The sequence below is a fragment of the Molothrus aeneus genome, chromosome 15 (assembly GCF_037042795.1).
Source record: "Molothrus aeneus isolate 106 chromosome 15, BPBGC_Maene_1.0, whole genome shotgun sequence".
NCBI lineage: Eukaryota > Metazoa > Chordata > Aves > Passeriformes > Icteridae > Molothrus > Molothrus aeneus.
This window is the reverse complement of record NC_089660.1, coordinates 10,334,504-10,358,527: the sequence shown is the minus strand read 5'-3', so window position 1 is coordinate 10,358,527 and position 24,024 is coordinate 10,334,504. Positions and strand designations below refer to the sequence as shown.

Here is a 24,024-nt window from a genome sequence, read left to right as displayed (position 1 = left end):
ATTTATGGAAGGCTATTAAACTTGGATTACTGAGACCTTGGAGCAGTTGCACAGTGGCCAATCAGCTCTGTTGACTAAATACATATTTATAAATGCTTTACCTCTTTTATTTACCCAATGGCTTATTCATTCTGTTCTGGTTTTATTTGGGTCTATCAGGAACAGTAAATGTGCAGTTAGATGCATAATAAAAACTCCTTTAGAAAAGTAATTACATTACCTTATACAAAGCAGATTTTTCTTTCCCAAGCACCATGAACTGGACCATTTCACAGGCTCCTAAGTTCTTATTAAAAATATACTGACACATGCTAATTACTGAAATGAAATCTTGCTTAGAAATGCAAAGTCCAAAAGGACCATTTACACACAAAGGAGGGCCCCCCTGGAAATCACTCACTTAAGCAGAGTACATGCTCTAACAGCAGCCAGGGACAAGGCTATGGCCCCAAACACCTGAATGATTCATTCTTCACATCCTATTAGGAAAAAATTCTTCCCTGAGAGGGCAGTGAGGTCCTGGCACAGGTTGCCCAGAGAAGATGTGGCTGTCCCATCCCTGGAAGTGTCCAAGGCAAGCTTGAACATGTCTTGAAGTATCCTGGGATAGTGGAAGGTGTCCCTGCCCATGCCAGGGGGCTGTAATGAGATAACCTTTCAAATCCCTTCCAACCAAAACCATCCTGGGATTCTATCATTCTGCTGGGTTTGGCTAGAGCAGGATATGGTGCAAGACTACAACAGTCCCACCGTTATGCACTGCAAGGATTGGTGCTGGCCTCAGCCACTGTCCATGTCCCCTCCAGAGCTCCCCTGCCTTAAACCATCCCTCCTAGCTGGGCTAACCCAGTGACAGTCTCAGCACCTCCATCTTGCACAGGCTGAGGCCATGACCACCTGGGAGTAAGTACCTGAACTAAGGGAGCACAAAGAGGGTTATTCCTCTCTTATTTTTAGCTCATATTTGAGCAGTGAGTTGGAGCTCCATTAATATTACCCTAATTGCTCTGCCTCACAGTTAAAGCTCAGTTCAAGAAGAAATGGCATGTTGAAACCTATTAAGTCTGAAATTGAAAATGCACCACGCTCTTACACATATTAAGTAGACTAGTAGCATGTTCAAAAATCATGACTCAAAAATCTGACTGGACCCAGAAGTGATCCTGGACTTTGGATCTTTTGTTTGAAAGTGTGAGTTTACTCATTCTCCTAATATCTAAGACATGCTGGATAAACTGATTTGTTTGATAGTGTTTGCATATTATATTGCCATTAGCAGAAACATCTGCTGTCAGTTTTTTATTCAACCCTTACAAATGAGTTTATGTTATAGCTAGTCTGAAAACTCTGGGTCTACAGTGCATTTGCACCTTTCAATATCATGTACAAGCATCACATGTCTGCTCCATATGAGAGGGGCTTCCACATCATGCAATGCTCTCTGTAACAACAGCATTTCACCAGAGTTATGTGGCTGGAGACAAAAGTAGAATTTCATAGAAAGAACAATGCACCACTGAGAACAACCAAAAAAATCAAATCCAACATGACTTCAAACCTCACTGTATTTCAACCTGGCTGCTGCTAATGATACTTAAGTCAAGAAAAGCCCATTTGCCTAAAAATATTAGGTTCTCTTATTCTTAAAGACAGGCTATCTTAGAAGACCAGTGCAAACTAATCCTGCTTTACAGCTCTGGGGCAGCTGGAGAAAAGTGCTTTGGAGAGGCTGAACATGCAGCCAAAACAAGTTTTGTAGGACAAAGCAGCACCTTCAAAAGAGTTCCCAGTTTAGATGGAAAAAGTAGAGAAGTTTGTGAAGTCAAAGGTTGACTGAAGCCAACACCACACGCAGCTTTTTCAGCTGCCAAATCAGCAGAGTTTGTTCTGATTTCAGATGGAAAAAGAAAGATGCCTTCAGGCACATCCTGCTTCAGCATTCTGCACTGGGGATGCTTATTTATGATGTACAGCAGTATGGAATACATATATATGTTATTTTGTATCTCCCTGTAAATCCTCACAAGGTCTCATAGATTTCTGGCTCATCTCCGTCTTCTCCCTCTTCCCACACTGGGAACTGAAGTTGTCCACTTCCTAAGTTTGTCCACAATCTGCTTGATCCAGCTGCTGCTGGGAAACAGTTTTCTGATTTCCTGCCACTCAAGAAGTTTTCACTCCAGCCCCTTCAGGTCCATCAATCTGCTGCTCTAGCAAAGCCACACTATTTTATTTACTTGCTAAACAGTCCTGCCCATTCTGCCATGAAGAGAATTCATTCCTCCTGCTGCCCCAGAGTACTCAACTACACAAACTGATGGATCCATTTTACAGAAACCTTAACTCTGCAAAACCACTCTGTTTCCACCAGTCAGAGAGATGGGCATGCAAGGGGTTTGCTATGCCTATGGCAAGGCTGGGCTAAGCCACGGCTGCATTCACATTTTCAGAAGTATTCCACCTCTGTGAATAGTCATTTGTCAGCCTAATGTGACCACCAGGACCAGCCCTGTTTGGTTCAGGAGCTGCTCAGAAACTCCCTGGCTAAGCTGCAATTCTCTGCTCCTTGTCCCAGACACATGTGCAATACAAACAGCAACAGTAACACTGCCCAGGAGCATTCACGTTCCTGTTTAATTTACTACTGTGCCCAGCAATGGCTAATGTGTTGATTATTTGAGGTTCTTCCCCCTCCGCAGGGTTTTACTCCCTCTTTTAATTCCTGCCATCTAAGAGCACAAAATATGCCAAGTTAAAATTAAACACCACTGCTGATAGGTGTGTGGGAGCAAAAACAACTTTGCCCCTTCCCAACTAGGGCTAGGCTGTTCAATGCGATGAAGTACAAAAAAAATCTGAGAAACTGTGGTTTCATAACCTTGGAAACACAGGCACTAAACATCAGATTAATATCTTGACCCAAACATCATTCCCTGAGTAACAGATTTCAAAGCATATGTTGTCAGTGAATGGCAAAGCCAGAGATAATAAGGCTTTCTATGAAAAAATAAAGCAGCTGAGATAGGCTGAGACAAAAAACTTTGTTTGAATTAAAGACTGATTAATTGTTAAAACTAGCATAACAAACACGGAAAATATTCCAATTTGTGATTCAACAAAACAGGGATTTTTTAATGTAAAAGCTGTCCTTCAGACTTTGGAAGAACGTCCTGAAATTCAGCCAGTGTGTTTCTGAACACCCAGCTGTGTACAGAGCATACACATACAAATATTTACTTTCATATTATATCATCTGGATGTAACTAGGATAGCCAGACAACCAAGATCCTGGTGGCACAGTTTCTTCTAAAGAGCAACATAGGCACAGCTACTGATTTTTGGTGGGTTTTGTCTAAGTCATAAGGAAAAAAAACGCAGATTTTTTTTTTTATTCCAGTAACAGAAAAAAAACAAAATAATGGGAAATTAATAGGTGATTTACTACAGAAGTAATTACAGCTGACCACTTTGTGCTCCTGAAGGATTTCAGGAGAGCAACTTATCATTCCTGCCAATTTTGGAGCGCCTGTCATCTTCCATGGAGAGGCAAACATTTGAAGTGGGCGAAAAGAAAGGACAAAATAAATAGAATTTCTGAAGGGCATTACTGTTTTATAACCATGAGTCAGTTTTTTGTGTGGGACATAATAATTGATGTCAAGTGGAGAATAATGAAATATTTCTTAAGCTGTTGGCTAGATCCTCTACCACTGCTAATTGATGCAGAGATTTTTCAATAAAGCTGTAGCAACTTGAGAAAGCTCAGGGTGTACTACATTCTATTGCTCCACATTGTGATTAGGGATCACAGTGTGACAATGGGGATTGTGTATCTGCAATAAATATATACAAACAGGACATCCACAACACAGAGCTTGGGAAAACTTGAGACGTGTCAATTCAAAGAAGTTTTAATTCAAAGCAGATATTTAATTTATTTATGGCAGTGTGATGTCATCTGTCTGAATAAATCTAGAGTTGCATCTCATTTAATAAGATTATATGGTCAAAGCAGAAGCAATTTACTTCAACATTTCTTGGCTGAATGGTTTCAAAAGCATCTTTTGACACTAATTTGTTGAACGGATGATTGTGAACAACATAAAAACAAATTAAAAGTTTTAAGTGCTTGGGTTAGGTTCTCAGCTAGTAAAAAGCAAAGGTGGTCCATTAATTCAGCAGAGCTTTGCTTATTTCTATCTACTGAAGACCTGGCTCTTTATGCTTAATGTGACTATACATATGCTTGGGCACAGTTCTACTCAGCAGACAATTTGTTCTAATACTCAGCATCCTTCAGCCCCACAGTGCCAACTGAAATGGGAACATTTGTTAGCTCCAGAAGTTGCAGAATTAGTTCCTGTGTCCTTGCCATTAAAATAATTGGGGAAACCACTGGAGGCTCTGTTCTGCCAGACACGGAGAATTTGATAGACACAAATGTATGTGGCTTTTACATAGATAAGTTATATGGGTGTAATTACAGCAACAGGTAAGTATTATGCATTCATGTACACTCATTACCCAGGGAAAAGTCACCAATCTTTAATATTAAACCCTGCCACTGTCCAGCCTAACGTCTGCAGGTGCTCTCTACAAGCTTGGTCCTCTTTCTTCCAATCTAACACACTCCCTTTAGTCTCCCAGTTTCCTGCACAGGGACTTCCCCTCAGACTATGTAGATTTTAGGAAGAAATCCTCCTCTGTGAGGGTGGTGAGATGCTGGCGCTTGCTTTCCAGCAATGCAGTGACTGTCCCATCCCTGGGAGTGTTCAAGGCCAGGCTGGAATGGGATGGGCTTTGAGGTTCGTCCCAACCATTCTGACACCTCATCCTTTTCACTACTCTCTTCATCCTTTCCACTAAATGCCTGCTGTGTCCACATGACCTGCACAAACTGCTGCTTTTCCCAGCTCCCTATTCCTGTTTTGCCCTTCCCCATCTGCTCTCCTGCAGTATTACACTGCCCTGGACAGCAACAAGGAGTGTGCAGGTTATTCTCCTTTTGGCTCCATTCCCCTTTCCTCTGCACTAAGGGCAGGAAAAAATATGAAAAAATCAATACAAAAATGAGAAAAAAGATTCAGTTAGTGAAAAAAAGAGCTGCCTGTCCAAATTTGTTCTGTGATTTTAGTTCAACAGAAAAATATAGAGGGATGGTATTCAAATCCTGTGCTTGTTTATCAATGCTGAGATTTCTTGAGCTTGTATTTAGCTGGTTTTTTTGGCTGGCTGGGAGTTTTTTTGTTTTCAAAGCACAACACCAAACCTGGCACTCTACCCCATATTCTGGTTACCAGTGCATGGGCATAATATGGATGATAATATAATAAAATATGACCCACCACAGTGGGTCAAATGTGTGACCAACTCAGAGACAAATTTCATGTGAATGTAGAAAAATATTCCTGCATCTTCTAAACAAATCTCAGATTGAGGATTTTTTTAATTAAAAAATTATTTTTAGTCAAAAAGGGTAATATTTGCACACAAGTTAGGCATCCCAGGAACAAAAGAGTTCTGCAGCCATTTCCATTCCAGTTGAGAAGAAAATCAGTCTCCAAATATCACTGAGAGGTGGCTGCCAGCTGCAGTCAGGGAAGCATCTCTCCTCCATACCACAGCAATTAAAAGATCATGTAATTACTGCTGATCCCATGCCATGGAAGTCAAAGGAAAACCATTCATTGACTGTAATGGGCTTTGGAGCAGGTTCAAAATTTCTCCAGCCTATGTAATCCTGACACTTTAGAAACCAAACCCTCCCAGTTTAACTACACTCATCCACAACTAAAAAAGAAAAAAGTGTTTTCATGCTCAACAACAATCAAGGCTTTGCTCCCTTTGAAAGAAAAGTGTCTGCTTTAAATCAAAGGATTCAAACACTTTGTCCCAAAATAAAGAAAAATTCTGAAAAGTCTAAACCAGGATTGCCCCTCCTTTCACCAAAAGCTCTTTTTTTAATCATCTTGGATCATCCATAAGCCTGGGATAATAAAAGCAGATACAGAGTAAGTCTGCTGAGCTCTCACATTTGTGGGTGTTTCTATGAGATATTTTTTAGTTTTTCAGCTTTTTAAGAGAAAGCCAAAATTTCTACCAAGGGAATAGAACAAGGATAAACCCCCAACTCCCAATCTCTTCCAATCATCTCATTTCCTCAGGTAAAAAACATTATCTGCAAAAATTACCATTTTTAGGGGGAAAAAGGCCTCATCAAAATCACCTCATACCAATCGCAAGACTTAGAAGAAATCCTTTTGTGTGCATAATAAACATTCTGACCCTCCTGTTATTTTCTTCCTGACATCAAATGATATCTGCTCTGTGCACATTTTAATACTGAACAGGTTTCTGAAGGAGCCTTTAGTTGAATTATTTTACAGGCACTATTGAGGAATAACTCCAGAGAGGAAGATACTTAAACATTGCTGAAAATCCCCAGGTAGCTCTGCAAATCCACAGGCTTTTGTTATCAAGAGGTATTTACCATGTTAGCATTTTCTTGACTTTTGAGGAGTTTGCAGTTCTTCAGACAGACTTCATAATCCACATATTGCCTTGCTGGGCATAAGCCAAATTTATCTATACATCTTAACTCCCCAGTTTCCATCCCCTTCACTCCAGCCATGGATCTAAGAAGCTTCTAACAGAAGTCCATTACATTGAATTCACTTCTGAAAAAAATTATAGTTCTGCCACTCAAAATAAAAGTTAAGTCTTATCCATCCTCTGAAAGCAGTGAGAAATCAGCCTCACTTAGCCTGGAAATTCTGTGTCTTGAGGCACTGATCTCCAAATTCAGTTATTGCTCTGCAGTAACATTCTCCAAGTACACAATCTGTAAACTCAATCCTGATTTCAAGAATTGCTATCTTTAAGCTCTCATATGTGTTGGTTACTTTTACTGTGAAGAAAGTTTTGGAAGCAGAACTCATATCTGAAAAAGGACTGGAGGTACATCCACAAGACTGGACCCAGTCTCTGTGCCTATAATGAACTGCACCAAAACTACAGCCAGGGCATGACTGTGAAGTGTCCACACCCACAACACCAAGAGGTTTTCTGCATCCCAAAGCAGCCCTAACCCACCCAAGAACCCTCCTCAGTTTCAGACTGAGGGAAGTACAACAGAGCTGGGTTTCTTCATGAAGAGTGGCAGAAGTTTGATCAAACAGACACATTCACTGGACACCTAAACCAAACAGATTTCACCTTTAGCAATAGCTGAATTTTTAATTAATTCAAGCCTCTCTGCTGCCTCAGCCTCACAGAAGAAAAACACCATAAAAACAACAAAAAAAATTATTTGCCTAAATGACAATTTACCCTTGGACCTGACCTTCTTTGCTTATGCAGTAAAACCTTGGTAGTTACAACTTCTTCCCAACATATGGGATGCCTGAAACAATTCAAGAAGCTCTGGAAGGGAACAGGGAATGCATTAATCCATTGAACAGCAGAGTGCCACCTGCTTCACATTCTACCAAGACAGATGAGGAAAGCAACTGCCTGATCCAGAAAACATCTGCTGAACAGAATCAAAATTAATGATAACCACAATGAGCTCTTTGATGGCCAATTCTCCCCCAGCTGCCAGGAGCCATCAAAGAGCCTCTCCTGGCAGAGGACAATTGTTTCTGAGGCAGCAGAGAGCCCAGGGAGCTGAGCTCAGAGCACCTTTGGGTGCAGCTGTGCTGGGCAGAGCATGGAGAGCCTCATCTGCACCTTTTTCTCCCTGAAATTCTCCAGGTTTTGAGTTTAGCACAGAATGTTTGGGGTTGGAAAAGACCTTTAAAATCATCCAGTTTCAACCTGCTGCCATGCCTTCCACTGTCCCAGGGTGCTCCAAGCTCGATGTCACTACAGGACACGAAACAACAAACGCACACACTGCTGCTTTCAAGGTGAAGAAAAGGGAAGTTTATTATCTGACTTCAACATTTATAGTTTTCTAAAAGTGACAGTGGATTGGAGGGTGAAAGTGCCACCTCTCCAATGACACTGGACAAACTAACAGTCTATGAAATTTCTCTTCTTCCATAAAAGAATGAGCTATTTACAGAAAGAGCAAAACAATGAGCTATTTACAGAAAGTGTGTGAGAAAGTCTGTTACAAGAATGTAAACATCACAAGGCTTAGAAAATCTTAAAAAATCAGAACCACAGCCCAATCCAGCCTGGTCTTGAACACTTCCAGGGATGGGGCAGCCACAGCTTCTCTGGGCAGCCTGTGCCAGGCCCTCACCACCCTCACAGGGAAGAATTCCTTCCTAATATCTAATCTAAATTATCTTCCTTCAGCTTAAAGCCATTTAGATGCCCTGCCAGCACCCAAACCTTGACATGCACACCAAACACCATCATGAAGTTCTGTGCTAAAATGGCAGGTTTTCATTGGAAAAAAATAATGCTACAATTTGCAACACTTAGGAACTGTCAGACAAGCACCAGGCACAGACTGTTGGAAAACCCACAGCAGCACAACCTTTCAAGTGTGTGAACTCATGCTTATTTTAAAAAGTTACTGCAAGATACTCAACACCAACACACACACTGAAAGAAAACCAGTTTTCCTACCTTTTCTTCTTGTAACTTCAAACCTTCTGGAGTCCTATAAGGAAAAAGAGAATTTTTTGTGGTGTTTTTTTATTAAATGCAAGAATTGTTCAAAGGCAGGATGAACAACCCCCCCTAAAAACATCAATTACTGACCCAGGGAAGCATCTATAAAGCTCAATACAATAACTGAGGAGGAATTACAAGCACACATTTCAGTTTGTCCACAGATATTTAATGGATAAATATAACACCTAAAATGACTCATCACTGTGTGATAAATTACATTGCAAAGCACAACATCTGTCTTGAAAATTGATTTTTTTCCCTCTATTTATGTTAAAAGAGAGCAGTTAGGAGGGTTATTATTACTACACCAAAGATTTGGTGCTGAGGAAGGAGAAACCATTAAAGATATTTTTAGCAGACACTTCTGCAAATATCTGAATAATTTCAAAGCCACTGGACTACTCATGCTGAAAGTTGACTGCCCATTTCAATCCATGCACACCTACATAATATTTTTGCATATCGTTTTTTTTTCCATAATTTTTTTTTGCAAATCATCACAACCATCTCTAATATAGACACTTGTTTTAAAACAACAGTGTTTCTAAAGGTATTGCATTCCCAGGCAACACTATCTGCTTATACTAATGGTGAGACTTCAGAGGAATAAATATTTAATTCCACACAGTAACACTATTTATGGGTTAATTACAAATACGTCCAAATTTCCATCAGTGGAGCTATTTCTTGCAGCCAGTATTAGAACTGGTGGAATTGTGGGGACCATCTGGAGTGGCTCTGCAGTGGAGCCAGGCTGAGAGAGGTGGGGCTGCTCAGCCTGGGGAAGAGATGCTCTGGGCACCACAGGCTGCTGTGCTGTAGGTCCCCATGGACTGACACAGAAATCCTTCTTTCTGCCTCCTGCCTCCTCCCAGAACCTTCCGGAAGGTCCCAGGGCAGGACAGAGCCACATCTGAGGTCTCCTCCAGCCCAGGGGCCATCTCACATCACCCATGTCCTGCCCAAGCACGGTGACAATTCATACTGCCCTTTGTCATCCCCTGTGCAGGCAGCAGATGCTGCTGCTCCTTCCTTCCCACAACCAAAGCTGCCTTCCCCAAAACAAAGCTTCCACCACATCAGAGAAGGATCAGAATACCAGAAATTGTCTCCTTAGCACCCCTCAAGTCAGCTGGAGGGGATAATAAAAGAAAAGGGTATTTGCTTATAAAAATACTGTCATTATTCCCTGTAGGATACCACCTCAGTGATCTTCAGCAATGTATAAAATGGCACTCAGGATTAATACAGACTTCAAAGCATTTATCCTCTTTATGTAGCAGAACTCTGAGCTGTGCAGGCAGTTATACTCCAGGGACCTTTCTGAGCTTTTCAAAATATTAGTTTGAGAGGTGGGGCATGGGATAAAAAAAAACTCAGCTACAGCTGCTATGATTAGGCCTGTGTACATGCAATATATGCAAAAGAGAAGAATACTTTTAAAGTTCCCTAGAGTCCCTCACACTAACAAGCTGTTTGAATTCTCTGCAGTTCAAAGCTCAGAAATATTAAAACTAATTACAACTATTATATTGATCAAAAGGAAATAGACTATCAAGGCTCTATTAAACAAACATCCAAGTCTCATCTCACTTTTATAAAATGCCCTTTTGTTATTTCCACGCCTGCACAGACATCATGAAAGACAAAGGATGGTCTTCAAAGTTTCCCTTCTTTTATTCTGCTCCCCTTATAATTGTAAGCTCTGATGAATATAAACTATCCACAAAAACGGATGTAGGGTTCAGAAGAAAAGCTTGTTAGAACTGCAGTGGGAGAACATGAGGTCAGGCTGCAAGGCATCACTTCTTGTTCCTGGGAAAACAGCAGCACTTGGTGTGTCCCCCAAAACATCCCTTCCCCAGAGAAACCTCCAGTGACACTGAGAATGCTCAAGATTGCAGGAGGGTAGACAAAAAAAAGGGGAAAATGCCTGGCAGCCACAGCAGGGCCCAAAGTACAGTACAAAAAGGCAGCAGCTCCAGGTAGGATTCTCTTGAAGATGATACTGATCTCAACTTAAAAAAAAAATCACATAGAGGTTTCAAAGATTTTAATAGTGTTACCCGTAGAGAACCAAACTATTTTGATAAAAATGACACCAAAGTTCTTGAATGCATTGCCTGAGGAATACTTTCCTGCAGAAGCCATAAAGCAGATGGTTATAAATGAGACTTATTTCATGGGCACCATTTAATGACTGCAAATTCCTTTAACTAAAAATCTAATTTTATCAAAGCATAAATCATCTGCTTTGAAGGGAAAAAACTGTTTTGGATTTTCCATTCCTTCTAAAAAGCTTCTTCATGTACCACTTTAAATAGCATTTCATTAGTGCAATATAACAGTTTTATTTGTCAAGGTTCACTTTTAGCACCTATTTCCTACTTTTTAATGCTAGTCAATTGAACACAGAATGAAAGGTCCTTCTGTTCTGTATCTGAAGTACCTAATCACTAGGTGGAAATCAATGCAGTATGTTTGCTTCAGGATTGCCTTTCACCAGACATGTAGCTACAGAAAAACTGCATCTCCAAAAGACCAAGCACCCCAGAGTCATCAAGTATGATAAATATTTCTACCTGAAATAGGAAGGGTGAGAATCAAAATCAAATCGAGTTCGGCAGCTGCTGTCAGACTGCTTCACTCCCCTGTAGCTGCAGTGTGTTGCACCAATGCCATTTGCCAAAATTTGTTGTACCAACACCTGTGTGAACCTGATGCCATTTAACAACTGGTTTGCACAAAGACCTTTTCTGCTCCTACAAAAGGATGCCAAGGCATAAGAGCCAGTTTATATCTCCTGATTAATGATGAGTCATGGGTCCATGGATGAGCAGAGCACTAATGAGAAATCAAATTTCATTCATAACAAAGACAGAGCATTGGGAACTTCATTGTGCAGAGTTAAAACACAACACCACAGAGGGAATACACAACATAAAACAGTGCTTGGCAGCCAGTGTGCCACAAACAGGTTTTCCTGTGGTTGTTAGCAATGGATGCAAGCAACAAAAGCACGTTGGGGTTGTTTTGGGTAGAAGCACAGAATGGTTTGGGTTGGGAGGAACAATAAAGGCTCATCTTGTTCCAAACCCCCTGCCACAGGCAGGGACATCTTCCACTAGGTCTGTTCAACCTGGCCTTGAACACTTCCCAGGATGAATTCAGTATTAAGAGATTTTCCCAGGGCTGTGCATTTCCCATCCCTGTTTGTTCCTGGCCTCTGATCCCAGTAGGGAATGATGCTGAGCATGGATCACCAAAGCAAATACCAAAGAGATACCTACTGCCTCAAGCACAATATTCCATCAGATAACCTTGCAATGGTTTCAGTCTCTTGTCCTTTAATACTGATTTAGATTTAGTAAAAATGCACCCCTTTTTATAACCAAAATTTTATATAGGAGACTTGGGAAAAAATAACTCCAAAATTTACAAAAAAAAAAATCAAAAAACCCCACAGCCAGCAGCAAAAAGAATAAAACAATTAATGCAGCAGAAGAAGAGATGCAGAAGAACAGCTAACACTCCAGGACCATAGGTTCCCTGCATGGCTGGCCTTACCAGACCCTTTGTGGGAAGCAGGGCAGTGCAAGCAGATAAATCAAACCCAGTCCTTGCAGCTGGGCTCATGCTGAGTCTCACAATAAATCAGGTGTTACCTCTGCACACTCCAGGTCTCCAGGGACCTGCTCTCAGGATCAGCCTAACTGCTGTACAATTTCTAAATATACAGTCCTAACTCATTTAGCAAATTAATAAAGAAGTGGCTGTTCCTATTAATAGATTACCATGCCATGGATTTTTTTCCTCCCTTTAGAACCTTCTCCTCCTTATCTCCAGGGAGGGGTCATGCAAAGAAGACAGATTTAGATCAGATATTAGGAATGAATTCCTCCCTGTCAGGGAGGTGAGGCCCTGGCACACCAGAGCAGCTCTGGCTGCCCCATCCCTGGAAGTGTCCAAGGCCAGGCTGGATGGAGCTTGGAGAAACCTGGGAGAGTGGAAGGCATCCCTGCCTGTGGCAGGGGGGGGAGAATTAGACAAGTTTTGACCCAAACCCAAACCATTCTATGAAATGACACTCAGTACAGGGCTGCTGGGACACTCTGCATGGGGACTGAAGCATCAGCACAGGACATGACTAATACACAGCTTAGTTTGACAATCAGCATTTTCTCCCTTTTTTTTTCTGATCAGGCATGAGGAAAAAATAGATCACATGCTGCTGTTTGGAGAAAGCTTGCTATCAGTACAGACAGTGGCAATTTAGATTTGTACAGTCTGGTATGAACACAGAGGAACTCTGATGTCTCACATCACACAGCATCATCTGCTCATCCATACGGCAGCTAATTGAGATAATTACTGCATCTCTGATTTTACTCACTATTAGTTCTGGACTCCAGATGAGGAACCCAGGTATTGCTCCATAAATTTCTACATTGTCATGGGGAAGCCCATGGGATAGCTGCTTTTAAAAATCCCAAATTTGTGGATATGCTCTTTCTAATCTAAAAACTGAGAATTGCCCTGCTTGGTGGTCAAAAGTACTTCAAGTAAAACTGTCTTCCTTTAAAAACTAATGCTACAACTTTTTTTTTTCAAATGGAGAATATGCTACATTATGAAAAAAAAAATTGCTCAACATTTAGTCTTTTAAGGCTTTAAACATTTAGTCTTTTAAGGCTGAGTGGCTTCTGAACAGAATATCAAAGTTTAACCCTCTGTCACATCATAACCAAGTTAAGATTGCCTTGATTCATTTTTGCAACATGATTTACTCTGGTCTTATTCTTTTCTTCAGAATCATACCAGCATTTCCCCATCTCAGTATGATTTTTCACAGTTGCTCAACTGTGACATGAGAAAAACTTCCTGAAATTTGATTCCTGCAGTCAGTGAGTGGCACAGCTCAGCACAGAGCCAGGCACCACGAGCCCTCATCCCTCTGCTCCCAGAGACAGCATCCAAGCACCCAAAATCCAAGGGCATCAACATCCAATGCACCACAAACTGCCCCATGCAGCAGCAGGGGACCTGTTCTGGCTGAAAGGTGACAGCCCCCAGGAAAATGGGCAGTGCAGGGCCACCATGAGCTATCACACACTGCATCCTACCAGAAGTTTAAAAAAAAAAAGGAAACAGGATTTCTGTTCTGTAAGGGATGGCAAACAAGTGGGTTCCATCTTCAGATTGTGCTTTAGATGCAGCTTGACAATCCCTGACACTCACCATTGAGCCATAACCACTCATGTAAACCAAAATTCTTCTAATTTTCTGCTGTCATTCAAGTGTACAGTACCTGCCTTGTTCCAAATGTCACATTTTCTAGTACTTCCAGTACAAGATTCAACAAGTAAGATACAACATTTATTAAGCCCTGTGAGTACACAGAAGAAAGTGGAGGGGAAGGTTGGGGATGCAGAGGAAGGACCTCAACATGCCTAATATAAATATTATCAAAATGTTCCACAGCACCTTGAGCTGCAGATGCTCTGGTAACCAGCACTCAGAGCAAAAGCTTCTCATCTCCACAGGGATAAGATTTAGGATGCTCTACAAAAAAGCAATTACTGCTTGTTAGAGATACCACATAAATGCAGGTAACAAGAAGTGAACTATCACTACATACCAAAGTGATAGAAAAATAAACTTAAGTCTTGTCTCCCTGTACTTTCATTAATGCTTGAAGCAGCAGCAGGCTGTAGCACAGTATAGATTTAAATTTAAATCTGATTCTTTTCTTCCTTTCTCCAAACTGAAAATCAGGAAGAATACTCAAATGGTAGACAATACATTACTATTATTATCAGTTAAAATAAATACCAGGATATTAGATCTTCAACTGTATATAAAATTTATACACTTGTGCATGTTTTATTCCAAGCTCATCCTCTGAAACTGTGTCTGTATTTGAATTAGAAGCAAAAAGCTTTTATCAAAAAAAGCCTTTGCAATTTTTTAACTTGCTTCAGAAAAAAATCCCTTCCTAGTCTGTCAGATTAGGAAACATGACTTTGCTGGGGGAAGGAGCCCAAAATCATCCCTATGAATCCCTTGCTGCCCAGAATAACCTACTGTCATCTTCAGATGCAGCAGTAAGTGATGCAACCATTTAAGAATCTGAATATAACTAGAAATTTCAGCAATAATTGATACTCTTAGACAAGCCCAGTTGAGGCTTGTGAGTGGGCTCCAGAGAAAGGCTGGATTCCAGCTGGGCATGAGGGCACTGAAGGGCTGGTCTGATCCAGCTGTTTGCTGTCCATTTATACTTGGAGATTTTGAGCAGTTTCAGGTGCCACAGAACCACAGAATGCTTTAAGTTCAAAGGGACTTTAAAGATCATTCAATTCCAACCCCCTGCCAGGGGCAGGAACACCTTCCACTAGAGCAGGTTGCACAGAGGCCCTTCCAACCTGGCCTTGAACACCTCCAGGGGTGGGAATCTGTGTTCTCATTCAAGTAACAATTAATGAACAAAAACAATGGATAGCCAACAGAGCCAATACCTGCCAAATGCCAGCAAGAAAAAAGTTATGGTGCCTTGAGAAATGAGCCCGTGGAGCATCACCTGTGAGCTCTGTGCAGAGGAGCCTCCCCAGGGACACAGCTCCTCTCCCCACAGGAGCGTGGGGGGCTCTGCATGGGTTCCTGAGACTTCTTGAGGAGGAGGATGGGTGGCAAAAATAGCACAGCATGAAAGGCAAATTAAAGCAATTAAGTATTTCTAGAAACCACAGAATGGTTCTGTAGCCCTAAACAGACCACAGAATGCCTGCCAGCCTTTACTGTCACTGCTTAGGGGCTTGGTGACATCCAAATACTTCAAAATGCAGCACAAAACAACTCTCCATGTACCACAAAACAGAATTATTCTCCACTTTCACACTATCAAGCTAGGACAATATTATTCAAGCTACCCACCAGCAGTGCCCCAGAAAACATAACACAGAATTTAAATTTCCAAAATGCAGCTCTGTGACGATGTGTTAGAGGAGCTCTGCTCCTGGAAGGGCTGATGAAGACCTGCAGCAGTGCTCTGCTCACTTTGGGTTCACAAAAGGAGATGCAAGGTCTGCCCCAAGAACCATGGCAAAACCAGCTTGGCTTCAGCATGCACAGGAAATCAGCCTCTCACAGGGAAAGCAGGGAATGGGAGAAGCTGGCTGTTAAATTTCAGTATTTAATAAGATGCTTTGCAAAATACCCCAGGAGGCTGAAAAAATCAGTCTGAGCTACTGGTGTGGATTTCCTAGTAGAGACTGAGCAGACCAGCACTGCTGGCTTTCCATCAGAACCTCCTGGCCAAGTTCTCCTCCAAAGCCAAACTCCAGGGTTATTTCAGATCCAGATGGTTTGTCCCTTTTCTGCTCATACTGGAAAGTCTCTTCACTACCACTGGCAATGACTCAGAAAGGTGCATTTTTTGAGAATTCCTTTCTAGAAGGAAGAGGTGACCCCAGACCACATCACCTGGTGTATCATGGGCCACCCAAAGCCCTTCTGAGCCGGCACAGAGCTGCCCATGAATTGCAGTCACCTCTGGAACATCCAACTTGAACATGCAATCAGACTTGCTGAAGGCAGAGGCAAAAACTTGTCAAAAACATCACCCCAGAGCAGTGAGCTCTATATATCTGGTATTTCAGTATATATTCCACTGAACAGGATTTAATCTCATGATGGTCCAGCCCTGAGAAGCTTTGCCCAAGTCCACATGCAATGCCCAGAAGCCTCAAGAGCTTTCCAGCAACCCCTGGAACCAGCCTATGAGACATTTCACACAACACAGCAGTAGTCTTCAAAATTAATACAAACCAGGAATGTTGCAGCTTTCCAGTCAAACACTAATGCTGTCTTTTTTTTTCTTTTTAATTAGTTTTTCTATTTTAGCTCTTTCATTGAAACTGGAATTTCATACTGCATATACATAATTATTAACTATTCTAATCAGGACTAAAAATATTCCAGAAAAGAAACCCCTTCTCAGGACACCCCATAAACTTGAGGGGTGAAGAAAAACACACAGCATTGTTATATTAGAGGGCTGGTTTCTGATCAGAACGCCTTGTAGTCTTATTTTCTTTAATAAATTCAAAGCACAGCTGCAATAATTCTACCACATACCATGAAGAAATTGATTTTGCAATCTGAACATAAATTAAGCAATGTTTTTGATTCAGTAAACTTGTTCCTATGTAGATCAGAACAAGTATTAGTGAAGGTCAGTGACCCATACCCACGTATTTGCTTTGATGAGGTTCACAGGAATTTTCCATCAGAGCAGACTTCAAAATTATTTGACCTGCAAATTAACATTTTACTCATTTTTAAGGCAGTTTTAGTGACTTGCTAGGAGCATTTCTAGTTGTGATTTAATATTTTTAAATGCATATTAGTGGATCTATGTATTAATCAAACCATAAAATTTGGAACCTAACAAATTTCTCACAGATAAGGAGCTCCAAACTGAACAAACGCCTGTAATGCTAGAAAAGGATTTCAGGTGATTTTTATTATTAGAAAGGTATTATGGATAAACTATTTTCTGAAAGAGAAAGTAACTGCTGTTTACTCTCAAAAGGTGATTATCTCAGTTTCACTGACCTATCTGAAAGTTATGCTCAGAGCTTTCAGATTCATTTTGGTGTTTGGTGCCACACTGTATAAACACTATTTCTTGTGGAAACACGTTTTCTGTACAGATACTTTTTTTTCAAAAACCTGTTTTATAACTTACATTTCTTGAATCTATTTTTACTGCATTCTTTGTACATTCATAATTTTAATATTTACACTTGTTAAATTCTGTGCAAACCTGTGCAAATACATTTTTAGCTGAGATCCTTCCACCTCAAGCAAGATCAAGTAATTGGTACAATAACATTATGGTCTTTAGAGAAAGATCAAATGAATTAATGTCTTTCAAGTAATTTAATAACTCTATGATTTATGTTAAAGTAAATTGAGTAACGAATTTAATTCCTCAGAGCAACTTTCTTAAAAAAATCAAAACTAACGTGCATTAGTTAAGAATGAGACTTTTTTAAACTGCACAAGCATACAAAATTTTTAATAATTTTTAATTAAAAAGCAAAATTGATCAGAGATTCCGCAAGAACAGGTTTAACAAAGTGCCAGTGTACTACCTGAGCCTAGACAGCAGCAAAATAACAGTGGAGGTGTGGAAGGGAGCTGTTACTCACTTTCACAGAACAGAGGTTGGATACCTCAAGGACAAAATACACCTGAAACAGACCTCACAGCTGTAGAACATCCAACACCACTGAAATTACTTTTAAGCCCTGCTAAGCAGCAAAAAGCACTTTTTTAATTGGCTTAAACTATAATGCAGATAACTGGGTATTTGTTGAGAGCGTGTGACTGGGAGAAATGGGATCCTCCAACTACAACCAAATCCTGAGGCTCAAATAGATCCAATTGCAACATGAATCCATCAAGGGCTTATCATTAGCCTGGCACTGACTGATGTGTCTGCCAGCACATAAGTGTTCAAGGCAATGGCAGCTAAAAAATAGCCAAGTGTCCTTTTCCTGTCCTTCTGCACCATCTCTCACATTCAGACATTTGAGCAACCATTTAGGGAACATACAGGAACTAATTAAATAGCTAAAATTGTTTCAGCATTCATTCATCATTTACAGCTCAACAAAGTCACAGTTCCAGATTTTTGTGGCTTTATTCACACGTCTCATCTTGAGACTTGTGAAAATCTGAGTGTACATCTGTGCCACCAGCAGTGCTGAGCTCTGGCTCAGAAATCCAGAGTCCTGCTGGGACAGCTGCTCTGACACTGCTGGGACAGGGCCTGCTCCATGCACACCCCTGTGACAGCAGCCAACACCGTCACCTTCAGCACTGGGAACAGGCTCAGCTGCTTCTGCACTCCCTGAGGCCAGGGCTGAGCCCTGAGGAGGCACTGCTGGCCCCAGCCCCAGTGACTGCTCACTACAGTCACTGTTCCCTGCTCCCTCTTCTGTTCCTCTGTTCTTCAGAAAGGTGTCACATCAGGAAGTCTGGAGGAAAACACTTTGGGCAGGAATTTTGCTGATTCTCTCAGAACCACCTATGGCTCAGCTTTCCTTCAAAAGAGCTTTTTTTAGGTTTCACCTAATTGTCCACTGACCCAAGTGAAGAGCCAGGACAGTTTGCTTGTTAAATTTAGCTTCACTGATGTCAGCAGCCCCAGGACACAGCACATTGTAAAGTCTCTGGGGCAAGACAGCATCTCCACAACAGCCAGATGCACAATTTCACTTCCAGATGATGTCAATATACCCAATAAGTGTAGGAGTTTCTGTTTCACTGTTTTTCACTGACCTCCTCAGGAGGTGTTTAATACAAATACACACAGATAAGCCCACACTTGTTTTCTGTCTGCAATATGGAGAGCCTGCCCACAGCCCAAGAACAGAAACCCAAGAGCTGTGTCTGCAGCAGCAGCAGGTGTACAGTACCTCTTGATGCAACCTCCCCACATCTGAATACAGGCTCCTGCTCTGGTCCACATCCATCCATCCCCTTGTGACCAGTGGGAAAACCCCCAGCAGCACAAGAGAGCACCAAAAGCTCCTTGGTGTCATCATTTCGAGTCTGTTAAAAAAACAAAACAAAAAGGAACAGTTATGGAACATTCATCTTACAACAAAAGCCAGCTCAGGTTTGGTAACACAGAAGCTTCAGCTGACAGTGTCCATCCACACTCAGTGCCTACAGAGCTCTACAGACTCCAGTGTATTGTACAATATCCCCATATTGAAGCAGTTTTACCCCAAAACTCTCTTCCTCAGGACATGCTGCTCTCAGCCTGCTGCCACACAGCACCTGCAGAACCAGAGTCCTGGGATTTCTGTAACCACTGTGGCCAAAAGCAAACCACATCAAAACATGGTCTTGTGGTACTGCAGAAGCCAAAGGGTGAATTTTGTCCCTTCTGCAGAGCCCCAGCAGCACAGGGGCACTCACACCTGCACCCTCAGCAGATTTTCAGGAAAATGCCAGACACACACCTTTGCTTCTCTGACTGCTGAAGGCTCCCAGCAATATGACAGAAAATAATCTCATTATTCCCCTCTGACTCAGAGGGGGACACTGCCTGGAGCAGACACAGCCACTGGCAGCCCCCTTGGCTACACAATCAGGTGTGTGGGGTGAGCAAGGACTGACAGCTCACACCAGCACACAGGGACAGTGGTCATCCTCCCAGTGAGAATACCTGCCCAGATGGTCACCAAACACACCTAAACTTGAAAGACACAAAACAAATCCTGAGCTGAAGAGGGCTGATGTGTTTCTCCAGCCATGACAAAGGTGAGTCCTAGCTGGGTCTGATTTCTGCACTCATATTCCTCTGTCCCAAGCAGAGACATTTCCAATCCCTCCCACACTCACTCCACTCAAGAGCAGCACCATCTCCCTGGCAAAAGCTCACCACAGTCCCACATCATCTGTGGGGAACTGGAGGGATTCCCACTAAATCTGCATGCACTTTGAGCAGTGGTTCTTGTCTCATGTAGTTTTTTAATGAATTAGGAAAGGACACCAAAGCAGTTACCCAAAGTGGTGTCAGAAGGAACTCCTGTGCTTCACACACCACAACCCTGTGCTGGTGCTCAACCTGGAGCTGTGCTTCCTCCATAACAATAACACAAGATTGTGTCATTACTTTCTATAATTAAAATACCGAAGGAATATTCAGGCCTGGAACCATTTCTGAGATGGCTGAGGAAGGCTAAAATGGACCCGTTAATGAAGCATAATGACCCTTAATGAAGTGACAGCATTTCTACAGGCTGCTGCCTGGCTGGAGCCATGCACATCAACAAGGAGGGCTACCTGCTAATGGCAAAATTCAGCCAAGCTGAATTAACTCACCATGACATACCTTGTCTTGACAAGACTCATTTTACAGTGTTTTCATGCCATGTGTTTGCCACAGGGTACGTCCAAGCCATGGTGCATCACTCCTAATTTTGGAGCTGTGGCCATTTACACCAGCAGTGACAATTTTAGGTATTTTGTTTGCTCAAAGACACCCCATCACTAGATTGAGCACAGCATACAGCACCCACAGAGCTCAGGCAATGCCTTTTCTTGGCACTAATGTAAACACACTGAATGAACAGCATTCAGGATGAAATCAAAATTTATTAGTCTTTCTAAATTCCAATTATGAACCTCAGATATAATGTTACTGGGGCTACAAATAAATATTTAATAAACCAAAGTCACTACATCAATAAGAGACAAGTGCATTGTTACTTTATGAATTGCTCTTGCACAGCAACATTGTTTCTCACAGGGTTTTGGGGTTTTTTTTCCTGTAATAGGGGTATTTTGTGTGCTCGGTTGATTCCATCACAACAAATAACATAGCAGTTCTAAAGACCTCTGAATCATATCCTGTCTGAAATTACAATCCTGGAGCAAAACAGGGAAATCACTAGTTTAATGTGTATTTAGTAAACAACTGACAGAAAGCATGAAGATATTTGGATTAGGATCTGTAACACTGATGAAACTGAAAGGGCAGACTCTACCTGATAGAAACTCTGTTTGCTTTATAAATAGAATTTCTACAACATCTTTACTCAGTTTAGAAATCGCTTATTTTTATTGCATGCTGACAGCACACTAATTGCTCTCAGTCACGGTAAGAGAAGGACACATTAATACACATTATATATCTTAATAGCCTCAATCAAGCAACAAATATGTAGCATAAATATCAACAGAGAGCTTACTCTGGAGTCACACAGCATTTTCATGGCACTTGGCATCCTAAACCAGAGCTCAGCACTGCCTTACCCTGAGCTAAAGGGAAGGCTCCTTGCAGAACCCAGTCTGCAGCTACACCATACAATGCACTATCAGACTGCAGGTTCCAAGTTCCCTGAAGTCAACAGAAAAACTCAAATTGATTGAATAGATCCAGACCACCACTGTAAGCTCAGGCAAGTTTTACTATCCATTTCCTTTCCTTGCTCGAGGGAGCGACAGATTTGCTGGATTTGAGCTTGTACGGAGATCACTGTCCAGAGAAATCAAAGCCTGCATATGGAAATGTCTGCATAAAACAAGCAGTTGTACTCAAAAGAAGGAATAAATATTGACTCTTGATAAAGAATATACTATGCAAAGCCAAAAAGTTTACCTGAAGGTTGTGGTTTCCTCCTCTGAGCTAGAGCAGCCCTCCAGCTTTCCTTGCAGCTGGCACTGCTCTAGCAAGAATCACAAGTACAGCAGCACCAGGCTATGCACTGTCATCTGAAGCAGCTCAAACACGATGGCAACAGCAAAACACCCATCCCAAGGCCAGATGGGTCTGGGCAGGCACCAACACTCAGGGAGAGCCTCGAATTTAAAGCAAATGGCTGCAATGTCTCCAGTGGAAGAGCAGCAAGCGGATGCCAGCCAAAGACAAGCACAGGTTGTAGGGTACAGGCTTGGGAGCTACTCAAGCAAAAAGGGTCACCTTGAAAAACAACAGGGACCAAGCATCTTGGCCATCTGAGTGGGGAACCGCACAAACTGTTTAAAGCATTTCTGTGACAAGCAACAACCAGATCCTGCAGTGATCCCACAACTTTTTCCCCTGTAACACAAAAGCTTTAAAAATTCAATTACGGTGACCACAATGAGATTAAAAAAATTGCCAAAAACAGTTATTGGTTTTGTTTCAGGGCTACTTAAATTGCAGTTTATTTGAGAAATTACTGGTTTGCAATAGCTTTCAATAATTTCCAACAAGCTTCACATCAGAAAGGGACTGAACTTAATTATCTGAAGTTCTGACTGTTGCTATAGCAAAAAGAAAACATTTGGACATAACTATTACCTCTATTCAAACTGATGCTATTAAAACCAGATAAGAATCTGGTCCTTAGCTCCTGCCATCAACCTTTCCAATTGCTCCAGCCTTATCTAAACAGCGTTTCCATTGCTGGCAAAATAATTTCGACATCCATAATTTCTTGTTAAGTACTACAGAACTAAGCAACAAAATTAAGTAGAAAAGCCAATCGTTTTGGCAAGACATAATGAAACTGAATAATTACTCGGTCAGCTGTCCGCAGTTAAATACTTAAAGTTTGGGTACATTAAGAACTCATTGGAATCAGCTTTGATGTTTAAGTACAAACCGGACTTTTCATTTGAGAAAAAGCTACTTAAAAATATTTCATTTGATTAAATTTAATAAGATTTCATTTCATTGAAATTCTCCAAGACACTTCAATGCTCCGGAATAAATCTGGGGAGCATCAATCCAACAAGGATGCAGGATTAGCAAGAAACTCGTGAACCACGCAGAGATTTCGCCTCGGTTTTCAAAGCTGGCCCCACGACACGATTCAAAACCGCTTTGTTCCGAGGTGACACGCGGAGGAATCGCACAGCATCCCTTCGTGGGGCAGCGTGCGGCCAGCGCGGCACCGGGCACCGCTCCCCGCGCTCGGGCCAGCCCGGGCCGCCACCGCCGGCGCCCGGCGCCACCCGGCGGCCGAGCCGGGAACCGCCGGCCCCACGCGCGACCGCGCCGGGACCCGCGCCCGAACCCGCGCCCACCGACGGCGGCCGCGCCGGGCGAGCGCTGCGGCACCGCGGCCTCCGGGGCGGCAGGGGCGTCCGCCCCACCCCGCCCCACCCCACGGGCGGCAGGTCCACGGTGCGACACGCGAGGTACGGCGCGGAGGTCCCCGCTCGCAGCCCAGCCCGTCCCGCCCCGCCGCCTCCCGGCCCCGCGGCGGGCACACACCTGTTACCTGGCCCGGCCCGCGGGGTGAGCGCTCGGCGGCGCCCAGAGACCCCCGGCCCCCGAGGAGCGGACAGCGCAGGGAAGCGGGGATGGGGACGCAGCGTGGGGCAGCGCGGAGCGCAGCGGAACCCGCGGGGCGCTCCGGCCGCACTCACCTGGGGAGGAGCTGGGTTCGCTCCGGTCGGGGCGGGGCGGAGCGCGGCGGGGCCGGTGCGGGCAGTGCGCGGCGCGGGCCGGGCCGGCCCTATTTCTGCTCTCCGGGCCGGAGCCGCCTGACGTCAGCGCCGCATTTGCATGTTCCGCCCAATCCCGGCACCTGTGCGGGCGGCGGGACCGCCCCGGGGCTGGGGGGGCAGTGGCGCCGTGCCGGGAGCACCCGGAGCCGTGCCCGGAGCCGTGCCCAGAGCGCGGGGGGTCAGCAGCACCGGGGGATGCTCGTGGGGCCGGTGGTACCGCGGGGTGCGGCTGCTGAGCTGCCCCTCGTTCTGACCGCCCCCCGCAGCCCCGTGCTCGGAGAGCTGCTCCGGGGCGATGCGTGCCCGGAGCTGGGCGACACGGGACCGGTGGCCCCTCGCCGTGTGGCCGTCAAACGGGGGAGACGTCGAGGGACA

At 43.1% G+C, this 24,024-nt stretch overlaps 1 protein-coding gene across 4 annotated transcripts in view; it reads right to left on the bottom strand.

The window, feature by feature from the left end:
• The window catches only part of FSTL4 (follistatin like 4), a 208,606-nt gene extending 184,990 nt beyond the window's left edge, over positions 1-23,616 (bottom strand). For 2 of the 4 annotated variants that reach the window (XM_066560094.1, XM_066560097.1), the window contains exons 1-3: positions 23,569-23,616; positions 19,116-19,251; positions 8,581-8,614 (exon numbers count right to left, since the gene is read on the bottom strand). In XM_066560094.1, the coding sequence (XP_066416191.1) occupies positions 8,581-8,614; positions 19,116-19,244 (163 nt within the window). In that variant the 5' untranslated portion in view covers positions 19,245-19,251; positions 23,569-23,616. Of the gene's footprint in view, positions 1-8,580; positions 8,615-19,115; positions 19,252-21,811; positions 21,867-23,413; positions 23,496-23,568 lie in introns of those variants that run through there. The other 2 variants (XM_066560095.1, XM_066560096.1) reach the window with 2 other exon arrangements.
• Positions 23,617-24,024: the final 408 nt, after the last annotated feature.